The sequence below is a fragment of the Oryx dammah genome, unplaced genomic scaffold (assembly GCF_014754425.2).
Source record: "Oryx dammah isolate SB20612 unplaced genomic scaffold, SCBI_Odam_1.1 HiC_scaffold_29, whole genome shotgun sequence".
NCBI lineage: Eukaryota > Metazoa > Chordata > Mammalia > Artiodactyla > Bovidae > Oryx > Oryx dammah.
The window spans coordinates 21,511,916-21,526,588 of record NW_024070213.1 but is presented as its reverse complement, the minus strand read 5'-3'; the positions used below and the strand labels follow the sequence as shown (position 1 = coordinate 21,526,588).

The 14,673-nt window shown below is 43.3% G+C and overlaps 1 protein-coding gene across 2 annotated transcripts in view; it reads right to left on the bottom strand.

Moving 5' to 3' along the window:
- Positions 1-13,558, bottom strand: part of CREBL2 (cAMP responsive element binding protein like 2) — a 29,563-nt gene extending 16,005 nt beyond the window's left edge. Inside the window, exon 1 of one of the 2 annotated variants that reach the window (XR_005719959.1) lies at positions 13,094-13,267. Coding sequence is in view for 1 of the 2 variants with exons in the window: in XM_040235206.1 (XP_040091140.1) it covers positions 13,243-13,257 (15 nt within the window). In the remaining variant the exon portion in view is untranslated. Of the gene's footprint in view, positions 1-13,093 lie in introns of both variants that reach the window. The other variant, XM_040235206.1, reaches the window with a different exon arrangement.
- Positions 13,559-14,673: the final 1,115 nt, after the last annotated feature.

Sequence of the window (14,673 nt, the reverse complement as noted above, 5' to 3'; positions counted from 1 at the left end):
ATCAGCCATAGGTATACATATATCCCCTCCCTTTTGAACCTCCCTCCCATCTCCCTCCCCATCCCACCCCTCGAGGCTGATACAGAGCCCCTTTGAGTTTCTTAGCCATACCGCAAATTCCCATTGGCTATCTGTTTTACATATGGTATTGTAAGCTTCCATGTTACTCTTTCCACACATCTCACCCTCTCCTCCCCTCTCCCCATGTCCATAAGTCTATTCTCTATGTCTGTCTGTCCATTGCTGCCCTGTAAGTAAATTCTTCAGTACCACTTTTCTATTCCATATATATGCGTCAGAATACGATATTTAACTTTCTCTGACTCACTTCACTCTGTATAATAGGTTCTAGGTTCACTCGCCTCATTAGAACTGACTCAAAGGTTGTTCCCTTTTATGGCTGAGAAATATTCCATTGTGTATATGTACCACAACTTCTTTATCCATTCACCTGTTGATGGACATCTAGGTTGCTTCCATGTTCTAGCTATCGTAAACAGTACTTCAGTGAACAATGGGATACATGTGTCTTTTTCAATTTTGGTTTCCTCAGGGTATATGCCTAGGAGTGGGATTGCTGGGTCATATAGTGGTTTTATTCCTAGTTTTTTAAGGAATCTCCATACTGTCTTTCCGGAGAAGGCAATGGCAACCCACTCCAGTACTCCTGCCTGGAAAATCCCATGGACGGAGGAGCCTGGTAGGCTGCAGTCCATGGAGTCGCTAAGAGTCGGACACAACTGGGCGACTTCACTTTCACTTTTCACTTTCATGCTTTGGAGAAGGAAATGGCAACCCACTCCAGTGTTCTTGCCTGGAGAATCCCAGGGATGGGGGAGCCTGGTGGGCTGCTGTTTATGGGGTCGCACAGGGTTGGACACGACTGAAGCGACTTAGCAGCAGCAGCAGCAGCAGCATACAGCCTTTCATAGTGGCTGTATCAATTTACATTACCACGCAAGAGCGTTCCCTTTTCTCCACACCCTCTCCAGCATTTACTGTTTGTAGACTTTTTGACGACGGTCATTCTGACCGGTGTGAGGTAATATTTCATTGTAGTTTTGATTTGCATTTTTCTAATAATGAACAATACTGAGCATCTTTTCATGTGTTTGTTAGCCATCTGTATGTCTTCTTTGGAGAAATGTGTGTCTAGGTCTTTTTCCCACTTTTTGACTGGGTTGTTTGTTTTTCTGGTATTGAGTTGTAAGAGCTGCTTGTATATTTTGGAAATTAATCCTTTGTCAGTTGTTTCATTTGCTATTATTTTCTCCCATTCTAAGGGTTGTCTTTTCACCTTACCTATAGTTTCCTTTGCTGTGCAAAAACTTTTTAAGTTTAATCAGGTCCTACTTTTTACTTTTTATTTCCGTTACTCTAGGAGGTGGGTCATAGAGGATCTTGCTTTGATTTATGTCATCTAGTGTTCTGCCTATGTTTTCTTCTAAGAGTTTTACAGTTTCTGGTCTCACATTTAGGTCTTTAATCCATTTTGAGTTTATCTTTGTGTATGGTGTTAGGAAGTGTTCTAATTTCATTCTTTTACATGCAGCTGTCTAGTTTTCCCAGCACCATTTATTGAAGAGGATGTCTTTGCCCCATTGTATATTCTTGCCTCCTTTGTCAAACATAAGGTACCCATAGGTGCATGGGTTTATTTCTGGGCTTTCTATCTTGCTCCATTGCATGGATGACCTAATTTTAGTTCAAAGATTTTCAACATCAGAGCAGAGCCTAGAACCCAAGTCCCCTGATTAGCATCATAGCAGCTTGTCACAAGATGACTATCATCAAGCGTGAGTATTTCCCTTGTGGATTCCCAGGTAGGACTCATTAACCTGAACACATAATTCCCTGAAGAGACTAAACAACTGACAGATGCTTTATATGCACTGCTATATTAATGCTAAATAGTCACTCATTTAGTGACTGGATTCATTTAATCCAACTCACTAGTCACTTGATGGGGGGCAGTGGTGAGGAGGTTAACTAACAAATGTTTTCACTTTATGCTTCTTTGAAATTTCCCTCAACTCTCCATGCCCACTCACTGAAGTCATGCCAATTTACTCCTTTACAAAATCCTTGATTTAGTTCTTTCCTATTCTTCCTACATCACTACCCTACTTACAGACTATTACCACAGGTTCCTGGCAGGTCTCTCTTCCATGTCTCCATGTCTGTCCTTAACTTCCTTGGTTAATCTAGTTTACAAAGAACTTCCAGATTAACTTTTCTTTTCCGCTTATTAAAATAACTTTAGTGTGTTTTTCTTTATTGTGAAAAACTAATACCTAATCATTACAGAATGAATAAACTTTAAGGGCCCCTAGATCTTCACAACCCAGATAATCATGATGGTGTGATCACTCACCTGGAGCCAGACATCCTGGAATGTGAAGTCAAGTAGGCCTTAGGAAGTATCACTACGAACAAAGCCAGTGGAGGTGACTGAATTCCAGTTGAGTTGTTTCAAATCCTAAAAGATGATGCTGTGGAAGTGCTACACTCATATGTCAGCAAATTTGGAAAACTCAGCAGTGGCCACAGGACTGGAAAAGGTCAGTTTTCATTCCAATCCCAAAGAAAGGCAATGCCAAAAAATGTTCAAACTACCGCACAACTGCACTCATCTCACACAGTAGTAAGGTAATGCTCAAAATTCTCCAAGCCAGGCTTCAGCAATACGTGAACCGTGAACTTCCAGATATTCAAGCTGGTTTTAGAAAAGGCAGAGGAACCAGATCAAACTGCCAGCATCCCCTGGATCATCGAAAAAGCAAGAGAGTTCCAGAAAAACATCTATTTCTGCTTCATTGACTATGCCAAAGTCTTTGACTGTGTGGATCACAATAAACTGTGGAAAATTGAGATGGGAATACCAGAGCACCTGACCTGCCTCTTGAGAAACCCATATGCAGGTCAGGAAGCAACAGTTAGAACTGGACATGGAACAACAGACTGGTTCCAAATAGGAAAAAGAGTATGTCAAGGCTATATATTGTCACCCTGCTTATTTAACTTGTATGCAGAGTACATCATGAGAAGCACTGAGCTGGATGAAGCACAAGCTGGAATCAAGACTGCTGGGAGAAATATCAATAACCTCAGATATGCAGATGTCACCACCCTTATGGCAGAAACTGAAGAAGAACTAAAGAGCCTCTTGATGAAAGTGAAAGAGGAGAGTGAAAAAGTTGGCTTAAAGCTTAACATTCAGAAAAACTAAGATCATGGCATCCGGTCCCATCACTTCATGGCAAATAGATGGGGAAACAGTAGAAACAGTGTCAGACTTTATTTTGGGGGGGCTCCAAAATCACTGCAGATGGTGACTGCAGCCATGAAATTAAAAGACACTTACTCCTTGGAAGGAAGTTATCACCAACCTAGATAGCATATTCAAAAGCAGAGACATTACTTCGTCAACAAAGGTCCATCTAGTCAAGGCTATGGTTTTTCCAGTAGTCATGTATGGATGTGAGAACTGGACTATAAAGAAAGCTAAGCGCCAAAGAATTGATGCTTTTGAACTGTGGTGTTGGAGAAGACTGTTGAGAGTCCCTTGGACTGCAAGGAGATCCAACCAGTCCATGCTAAAGGAGATCAATCCTGGGTGTTCATTGGAAGGACTGATGTTGAAGCTGAAACTCCAATATTCTGGCCACCTGATGCGAAGAGGTGACTCATCTGAAAAGACCCTGATGTTGGGAAAGATTGAAGGCAGGAGGAGAAGGGGACAACAGAGGATGAGATGGTTAGATAGCATCACCAACTCAATGGACATGGGTTTAGGTGGACTCCGGCAGTTGGTGATGGACACGAAGGCCTGGCATGCTGCTGTTCATGGGGTCGCAAAGAGTCGGACACGACTGCGTGACTGAACTGAACTGAGGCTGTGTCTTTTTGCAGCTCAAGAGAAGACCTCTGGCTCAGCTCTGCTTACTAGGTCACCAAATCCAGTTTCCTGTGGCTGCTGTAACAATTACCACAAACTTGGTGGCTGAAAACAACAGACATGTGTTCTCTCTGTTCCTGGCAGGACTGCACTCCCTCTAGGGGCCCTGGGGAGAAGCCATCCTTTGGCGCTTGCAGGAGCCGCTGGTGGCCGTGAGCATTCCTTCATCTGCGGCCACACCGGTCCAATCACTGCCTCTGCGGTCACAGTGCCTCTGCATCTGTCTCTCAAATCTCCCTTGGCCTCACTCTTAGGAGGACATTTATCACTGGATTTACAGCTCACTCAGAGAATCCAAGGTAAACTCATCCTCTCAAATCCCTAACTAAATCACATTTGGGGCCATGTAGTATTCCCTCTTTATCCATATAAGGTGAGATCCACAGGTTCCAGGGGTTAGCACGTGGATATATCTTTCTAGAGGCCATTCTTCAGCATACTACACCCAGGCTCCCACTCACCAAGCCATTTTTCTCTTTCATTTACCCCTGTTTACCCCTGCCAGTGTCCCCCTGCCCCCTGCATTCCTACTTGTCCTCACCAATTCTCTAAATGTTCCCTCTTCACACCGCCCACCCCCACCCCACCATCCAAACCAGCAAATACTAAGCTTTCTTTGGTTATAGTCAGCCCTGGCCCTCTTTCTGCAAAGCTCTTGCTGACAATCACCTCTGTCCATACGTTACTTTTCTTCTCCATATTTCTGGAACGTACAGTCAATATCAAACTGAGTTGTATGTTATAGTGGCCTCACAGATTTAAGTTCTGTCGCCTTCAAGCGATGTGAGCACCTTGGGCAAAGAAGCTGTGCTCTCTTTCTTCTCCAGTCCCCATTGCATCTGGCCTGGAGCCAGACATTTATTCAAAGACTGATGACTGAATGAATAAATACAAAGAAAAATTAACAATATTTTGCAATTTAATTTAAGTTGGTATTACTACGACCACCACTACCGCCAGCTTATAAAAGTTGTAAAAATTTTTTAAAAAAAGAGAAAAAAGAAAACCAAACCTCTCTCATAAGGGATATAAAATCTGAAAAACCAATCAATAACTCTTATTCCACCCCTCTTTCACTTATTTCCATCCTAATGCTCTAATTCTTAAGGCAACTCATAAAAGTATCAAGCTGTTAAGTGTACAAGAACTACTGTATTTACATGAAGTGGTATCATCAGCCCCAGCTAAGAAGGAAAACAGCAGGAAAGCCTGTTTCACTTTTCTTTTGAAAACATAAAGTGAAACCTTATCTGCCATCGGTTAAAGAAAAATAAGACAGATATGACTGTGGCCAGCCACTGTGCTTTACCACTTTAAAGAAAAAAAACAAGCAGCTACACTTTCATTTGGGGTTAAGGCTCCTTTAACTTCCTTCACAGCTGTTGTTCAGGCTTTTTCTCTTTTATTTACCAGCTCTTCAGAAAGAGAGAAAGTCTAATCCCATCTTCCTGCTGCTAACCTCTCTGCCAGGTTTTCTAGTCAACTAAGGAGTAACAAGATAAAGCAGGCATTTGTGACTGAGTGTTCACCCCTGCCTCTCCTCACCTAACCCTTAATCCTCCCCTCCCCTTGCTGTTAACTGAAGCTAAATGTAATACGATTATACATATATTTTAGCAATCCCCGAAACTATTATAGACTGACTCAGTAACAGTGGTCTGCAGGCATATCTCATTTCATTGTGCTTCACTTTACTGCTTTTTTTTTTTTTTTAACAAATTGAAGGTTTATGGCAACTTGGCATTGTCAGACGATGGTTAGCATTTTTTAGCAATGATGTACTTTTTTTTTTTTTTAAGAGATCATGTTATTGTATACTTAACAGACTACCTTCTAGTGTAGACATAACCTTTACTCTCATTGGGAAACCAGAAAATCTGTGAGGCTTGCTTTATCGTGGTATTCGCTTTACTGCAGTAGTCTGTAAGTGAACCTACAGTATATCTGAGTGGGCCTGCACACTGCATTCAAGTCTCTGCTTCCTTCCCACCCACTTTTCCTCAACCACTACATTTCAGCTTTGGCGCCATAACTCTGTTGAAGCTTCTCTTGCTAGGTTCACAAACCACCTCCTGTTTTTGAAATTCAGTGGATACTTTTTCCCTACTTCCTTTAGATGGAATACTAACCCTTTTGTATGTGTGTGTGTGTATCCCCTATATCACAAACTGCTTCTTTTCAGTTTGTTCTGTTGAATCCTATTCCTCCACCTCTTCTGATCATTTTAGAGTCGGCCAGGGTTCTGTCTCTTTAGCTCTCTCTGTCCACCTTCTTCATCCTTCAGGGATTTTATGCACGCTGCATACACCTATATTCTAACAGTCTCTAGCATCGTCTTCAGCTCAAGTCTTTCTTGTAAGCAGTGTAACCAAGCTGGTGAGGAGGAGTCACACAGAACAAGCATTTATTTTGAACCCCTTATGAACTATGTTTTTTTTTCCTAATACATGTAACATTTAATTCTTACACTAACTCAATAAGGTTAACACATCTATTTTAAAGGTAAAGAAATTCAGTTCTGATAACCTGTTCAACATAAATCATAGCCATATTTTCATTGATCAGTCTCCCAAGGCAAAAGTCTCCCAAAATAAAAGCAAAAATAAGTAAGTAAAGTCACTCAGTCGTGTCCGACTCTTTGTGACCCTGTGGACTGCAGCCCACCAGGCTCCTCAGTCCATGGGATTCTCCAGGTAAGAATACTGGAGTGGGTTGCCATTTCCTTCTCCAGGGGATCTTCCCGACCCAGGGATCGAACCCGGGTCTCCCGCATTGGAGGCAGATGCTTTAACCTCTGAGCCACCAGGGAAGCCCAGCAAAGGAAACCAAAAAAAAAAAAAAGACAACCTTCAGAATGGGAGAAAATACTTGTTAACAATGTAAATGACAAGGGGTTACTATCCAAAATATACAAACAGTTCATATAACTCAATATCAAAAGGTAAACAATAAATGGGCTGAAGACCTAAAGGACACATAGATAGCCAACAGGCACATGAAAAGATGCTCAACATTGCTAATTGTTAGAGAAATGCAAATCAAAACCACAATGAGGTGCTTACCTCACACCTGGCAGAGTGGCTATCATCAAAATGTCTACAAGTAATAAATACTGGAGAGGGTGTAGGAAAAAAGGGAACTCTCTCACACTGTTGGTGGGAAGGTAAATTGGTACAGTTACTATGGAAAATAGTATGGTAGTTCCTTAAGAAAACAAAAGTAGAGCTACCATATGATCTGGCAACCCCATTCCTGGGTATATATTCAGAAAAGAGGAAAACTCTAACTCAAAAAGATACATGCATCCCAATGATCATAGCAGCACTATGAAGGTCCATAACCAAGACATGGAAATAACTCAAGTGCCCCTCAACAGACTACTGGTTTAAGAAGATATAGTGTGTGTGTGTGTGTGTATATGTATATATAATGGAATATATGTGTGTGTGATATATATATATATAGTATGTATATATAATGGAATATTACTCAGTTATAAAAAAGAAAGAAACATTGCCATTTGCAGCAACATGGATGGACCTAGAGAATATTATACTTAGTGAAGTAAGTCAGAGAAAGACAAGTATTACATGATATTACTTAATGTAGAATCTAAAAAATAAGACCAATTAGCCTATATACAAAAAAAAAAAAAACACCACAGACTCACTGACAGAAAACAAACTTACGATTACCAAAGGGAAAAGGGAGGTGGGGAGGGATAAATTAGGACTATGGGATTAATAGACACACACTGTGTTTATCTGCTCAGTCATGTCCAGCTCTTTGTGACCCCCATGGACTGTAGCCCACCAGGCTCCTCTGTCCATGGCGATTCTCCAGGCAAGAATACTAGAGTGGGTTGCCATGCCCTCCTTCAGAGGATCTTCCCAACCAAGGGATCAAACTCAGGTTTCCCACATTGCAGGCCATCTGATTCTTTATCATCTGAGCCACCAGGGAAGCCCAGGAATACTGGAGTGGGTAGCCTATCCCTTCTCCAGTGGATCTTCCTGACCTAGTAATGGAAGCGGGGTCTCCTGCATTGCAGGTGGATTAAAATAGATAAGCAACAAGGATTTACTGTATAGCACAGGGAACCATATGCAATATCTTGTAATAACATATAATGGAAAATACTCTGAAAAAAAATATATAGCTGAATCACTTTGCTATATACCTGAAACTAATGACTATTGTAAATCAACTATACTTCAATTTAAAAAATAATAATCTGTCCAAAATCATAATAGCTTGAAAGTGGTGGAAATCAGATTTCCCAAATTTCTTAGCTTAACTTGCCAAGCAAATCCTGATCGGGCTCCTGGTTATCTTTCCATCCTTGTCTCTGCCCACATCTCTACTTATGCCTTATGCTCAGCTTGGGGATCAGCCAACTTCAGCCCAGCTGGCCAGCTAAAGTCAGCAACTGCCTGTTCTGGGAAATAAAGTTTTATCACAACACGGCCACACACATTCATTATGTTCCACCTATGGCTGCTTTCATGTCTCAATGGCAGAGTTGAGTAATTACAACAGCGATCACATAGCCCACAAGTATTTACTATCTGGTCCTTTACAGAAAATCTCCCAACTCCTGCTCCAGCTTGTACCAAAATACTTATTTTCCAGTGAAATATGCTTTAGTATAGGATATGCCCTCTTTCCCATTTTCTGGGGCACTTCTATTCTTCTTGACAGATTCATGCCTACTGTGTGAACCCATGTCTGACACACCCAGATAGGCATCCATTCTTGGTGTCCCCAAAGCACTTTGCTGTCACTGCCCTCATTTCTCACCTCACCACACGGTAGTTATTTTTCTGTATGTTTATCTAGTCCACTGAAACATCAATTCCTGAGAATAATTATAAACTCTTACTCATCTCTGTATCTCTACTGTCTAGCACAATGTCTCATACATATTAGGTGTCCAACAAATGTTTGATGAGGAATGGAGAAATGAATAAGTGAACAAACTTTTGTGAAAATCTTTAAGCACAAAACATTCTGAATAAGGTTATTTAAACTTCAATTTCAATTGATATCTGTAGAGGTACCCCAATGTACACGGAACCTAGACAGGAAAAGGGGGCACATTTAAAATGTTAACGAACTATCTAGTTTGGCAAAGGAGCTGGCTCTTCTGCCTTGGTCTTGTTGAAAGCATGGATGGAGCAGGAGGACAGAAAACGTAGAAAGTGTCTAAGCTCTGTCACTGCCCAAGGAGGGTAGTTCCAGCTGTAGCAAAGGATGGCTAAGGGGCCAAGAAGAGGGACCTTAGGGGCCAAAGGACAGCTCTGGTTTGGTTTATTCACTAAGTCGTATCTGACTCTTGTGACCCTATGGACTGCAGCCTACCAGTCTCCTCTGTCCATGGGATTTTCCCGGCAAGAATACTGAAGCAGGTTGCCATTTCCTTCTCTAGAGTACCTTGCTGACCCAGGGATCGAAACTGGGTTTCCTGCATTGCAGGCAGATTCCTTACCAACTGAGTTCTGGGAATGTAAAAAAGATTTTTTGGCCAAGTAAAAATTTTTGTGAGAACCAGCACTACTCGAACAACTGAAAGGAACAAAGACCTAAGGGGTAAGGAAGGTATAAGGCATTTTAAGATAACTGTGTGGAGCTCAGGTGGAAAGGAAGTATGCAGGAGAACAGTAGCTCATATCAGTATACTAAAGTGAGAGAGGGACTCTCTCACCAGTCCCTCAAGTGGAAACTGATGCCCTAAACATCATATAGGGCATTATATATTATAGCTAGGCTATACAGAAATGTCATCTTTTACCAGCTTTGTCTGTGGCAGGAACACAGCTGATCTAGGGTATTTCAAGTCACTCATTCATTTGATAAACATGAAAGTCAAATATAAAACTGGAAATAAGAACTCTCTATGATCAAAGCCCCTGAAAATGACTCCTTTCAATTTTCTTTATAATTGAATGCAGCAGGTTAGGGAGAAGAGGCTTTCATAAAAAGAAACACTTTTCTCCAGTGGTGGACACATAGGTGGGCTCAAGAGACTACCATTCTCACACAATCTGACAGGTAAGGGCCATTTCACGTCCCATTCCAGTGTCCCTGTCCCATCTGGGGGCACTGCTAAGAAAGGAGGGCAGTATGGGAGAAACACAGCTGCAAATAGCATGAAAAAGCACACACCTAGTGACGACAGTGAGCGTCTCGGGTGCCTGCTGCACTGTGCAAAAGACCAAGGACATCACTGCCAGGTAATATAACAATGATAACATTTCTGGGTACCTAGTAAGGGCTTCCCTGGTGGCTCAGAGGTTAAAGCGTCTGCCTCCAATGCAGGAGATCTGGGTTCAATCCTTGGGTTGGGAAGATCCCCTGGAGAAGGAAATGGCAACCCACTCCAGTATTCTTGCCTAGAGAATCCCATGGACTGAGGAGCCTGGTGGTCACAAAGAGTGGGATGCGACTGAGTGACTTTACTTACTTACTTACTTAGTATGTGTTTACTCTGTACTTGATGCTTTATATGCATGACCTCTGATCCTCAACAAAGCCTGGGAAAAAGGCACTGACCACTTAACAGATAAAAGAGAAGCTCAAAAAGGTTAACTCAGCCAAGATTTTTTTTCCTTCCCAACTAGGTTAAGTAGAGATCTGCTCAATTAGAATTTGAGATCTGCTACTCAGTGCTTCCCCAAGCCCCCAGTCTTAGATACCCACTCTGTCTCTTGCTTTCTTTTTCCCGTTTGCTGTAGTCTGTATACTCTGGCTCAGCAGAGCACATTGATGAATATTAATAAATCCCAGCTACACCTCGAGCAGTCTCCTTAATGCCTCTCTGTTCCAATTCAGCTTAGTCTTTGTGAACCAGTACTCTATGATGTAATGTACCAGGCACATTGCTAGACGCTTGGGAGGCAAAGCTGCACCCGCCATTCCAATCTGTCCTTCTCTGACTCCAGGAAACCAGACAGCAGAACATGGAGCGCTCTTGCAAACTCACTCATCACCAACTGATGAAAACAACTCAGAATACAGCATCTTTATAAAGAGAGGTCGTCACAGCATCATTCTATTTCCTGGCCTGTTCATTCAAACACTGCTTCTCTCTGACTGCTGATCCTGCCCTGTCTGTCCTCATCCTGCTGCCTGGCCTGTTAGTCGGTTTGTCATCTTTTATGCTCTCACTGGCACAACCACACTTCAAGCCCCAACCCTCGGCTTCCCCACTACAGCTTCCTTCAGAACCTGAGACTCCATCACCCATACATAATGGGAGGGAAAATGTGTTGTGTGTGTGAGCCTGTATGGATATACTGGGAGAACAACTTTGCAGGACTGTAACAATTAGAGCACAGGGAAAGGCAGGATTGGGAGCCTTTGAAAAAGGCCATTTCATACCGCCTGACTCCTCAAAAAGTAGTCCAATCTTGCAGTACATGGCATTTAAATATTACTCATCCATAGCTTTGACATGTATTCAAAGTGAAAGCAGTGCATTCACAGAAGCAATATCCATCCACAGACATCTGAAATGGATTTCCTTTTCCAAAATCATTAAAGAATAAAGAAACTGCTGGTTTCTAAATACTGTCACAAAAACAATGAACTAGTAAAGAATGAGAACTGAATTCATTTTGCTTACCTATGAACCATCTAAGAAGTTACTTGTGAATAGTTATGAATAGTCTACTTACAAAATTTAACCTCACTCTTTTAGGCAAAACCATAACACCATACCCTCCACTACAGCTTGCTTTAGAAATAAGTTCTATGTGATTTTATAGGCAGGTAAAATAATTCAAAATCCTATTTTTTTTCTTGAATTTATTTGAGATTACTGAAGACTTTGAGAAAGTTATTAAATATTTCAAAGGTTTGAAAAAGAAACAACCAAAAGTTCTGTAGAATATACCATGAGAGTCTCCAACCAAGGAGACTAAAGACTATGTTAATTTGGCATCCTTTCCCAGCCAGCTGTATCTAGGAAAGACAGTGGATACAGTATTCGGATTTAATTTCAAAACTGACACTGAAAGATCAAGCTAGCAAAGACTGTTATGGAAAATTACCCTCTGATTTTTCTAGAAAAGTTGTAGAACTCCCTCTTTCTTACTTGGAAATCCCACTTCCTATTAGGAGGGCTTTACCCCTTTCCAAGTAAAAGTTCCTAGAGGTGAATCCTACTTCCAGAGCAGTGCCCTGGGCTGTCCCTGCTGTCACTTTTTCTCAGAGCCTCCCACGGGAATAGGAAGAGGAGATAATGGAGAATAACACAAGCAGCACAGAGAAGATGGAGATTTTTTTCAGCGTCTCTGAGGACGTGTGAAACAAAAACTTAAAAGCAGCAAAGTGTTACTGATTAGGTGGAGCGGGAAAAGGTACCCAAAGGAAGGAAAAAGCTCTCAAAAGCAGCATGCCAGAGATGGTGGAAAGTAAAGCAGAGGGAAGGAGTATCTGCTTTGAAAACTGGCAAATTCTAGAGTCTGATGCCTTAAAAAAAAAAAAAATGGCCAACTTTCTAAACATTCTAAAACATTGATAAGCTGATGCTCAATTAACTGAGCATCACTATCTTCATGACACATAACTAGATGACACTAACGTGGAGAGACAGGAAGGTTATAAACAAACTATATGAATTAACCAGTAATGAATATTGTTTATCTTAACGTCGCAGGGACAAGTGACCAGGATAACCGAAGAGGGAGTGGGGATAGAGTAACAAGAAGGAATTCACTTCTTTTCTTGAAGAAGGCTTTCTAGAGGTTAGATTCCAGGCTTTGGACGAATAGCAACAGGAGATTAGCAGAGTGTTCCAACCAACCACAGGAAAATAGCTCAGAGGGGGAGTGAACAGATTATATGAATGGGGCATTGAGTAAGGGAGCCTGAGAGAAGAAAAGGGGATGGTCTAGGGGAACAGGGCCGATTCAGGGTGCCCTAGTTTAGGTCTCCGATGTGGAAAAAGGCTGGTTGGGGGCAACGGAAGGAAAAAAGAAAAAGCACAGTAGTTTCTTCACTTATCTCGGGAGCACTAGGGTCTGCACCACCTGGAAAAGCTGACCAGCAAGCTTGCCCTGAGTGTGATCTTTCCGGAGTGGGCCCTTGTAGGAAGAACGCAGCCCGCTGTTCCCTCAATTCTTGTCTGGGTACCTGGGGTCATAGCTAGAGGCGCAGGGGTGTCTAAGGCAGACGTCTACTGGGTGCTGGGTGGACTACGGGGCTGAGGCTCAGCGGCGGGACGGGCACTTAGCGACAAGCAGGCGGCGGCGGCAGCGGAGCATGCAAAAGCCAGGACTTACCTTACTGTCATCCATCTCGGCAGACAGGCCGGCCCTCCCCCGGCTCAGCCGGCCTGGTCCGGCCCGGCCCCGCCCCAGGGGAAGAAGGGGATATGGTTCTGGCCGCCTCCTCTCGCCTAACAGTTCGGTTCCCTGATGCCACAGTCACGGGGACGAGGGACCAGTTCAGGAATGGCAGAGCGGACCCTGGAGGCGGCCCAGAACGCCTCCCTTCGCTGCCGCCGCCCCCTCCTCCTCCCCCTCCATGACAGGCTCTGGCTGTGTTTACAGACGCCCTGGAGAGCAGCCCGGACCGGAGGGTGGGCTGGAGCGCGTCGCGCAGATTGGCCCGCTCGGCTGCCGTAGCACCGTAGTATTCTGGGGATTGTAGTTTCCCTCACCGAGGTCTCTGCGCGGTGGACTGGAAAGGAAACTACAATGTCCACAGAGCCTCAGCCAGGCGGCGTCCGTTTTTCTGCCGGGGAGCGCCGAGGGGGCGGAGCTGAAGCTAGGTTTCCCACAGTGCGCGCTCAGAGACGTTTGGGTCGGTGGTTTCCAGCGGCATGGGGACGGGGAGGGGACCGTTGGGGCCTGGCAGAGGCAACCCTGAAGGACGGTCCCTGGGGGTAGGCCCTCTTCACGGACCCCGAGAAAACCATGAAGATTGTTTATTTTAAAAATTCAGAAACAACACCCCACCCCCACCCCCTAAAAGCAACAAGGAATGTGAAATCGTAGATGCTTCTAGAAACCATTTGACAGTTCCTCCCAGTGTTAGACCGTAAGTAAGTAAAGTACTCAGTCGTGTCCGACTCTTTGTCCCCGTGGACTGCAGCCCACCAGGCTCCTCAGTCCATGGGATTCTCCAGGCAAGAATACTGGAGTGGGTTGCCATTTCCTTCTCCAGGGGATCAAACCCGGGTCTCCCGCATTGGAGGCAGACGCTTTAACCTCTGAGCCACCAGGGAAGCCCTAACCATATGGCCAAAAATGCCACCAGAAATTACACTGTTTGTCCCCACAAAAACTTGCGCAGTAATGTTCAGTCCTAGAAGCGTTATTCATAGTAGTCAGCGAATGGAAACAACCCAAATGTTCAACGGTGGATGAACTGATAGACCCATCCTGGTATTTATATAAAAAAGGAATATCATTCATGATGAATGAGGTTCTGATACCTGCTGCAATGTGGATGAGCCTTGAAAATACACTTAAAGAGTAAAAGAAGACACAAAAGGTCGCAAATGGCGGATTCCATTTAAATGAACTGTTCAGAATGGGTACTTTTAAAAAAACAAAAAGTTGGTGAGTGGTTGGCAGGGGCTGGGGTTGGGGAATATAGTGGAGGTGGGGGGTGGAGGCCAGGAATGGGGCGTATTGATGGGTATTGGGTTTCTTTTGAGGTGGTGAAACTGTTCTAAAATTGAGTTAGTGATAGCTGCACAACTCGGA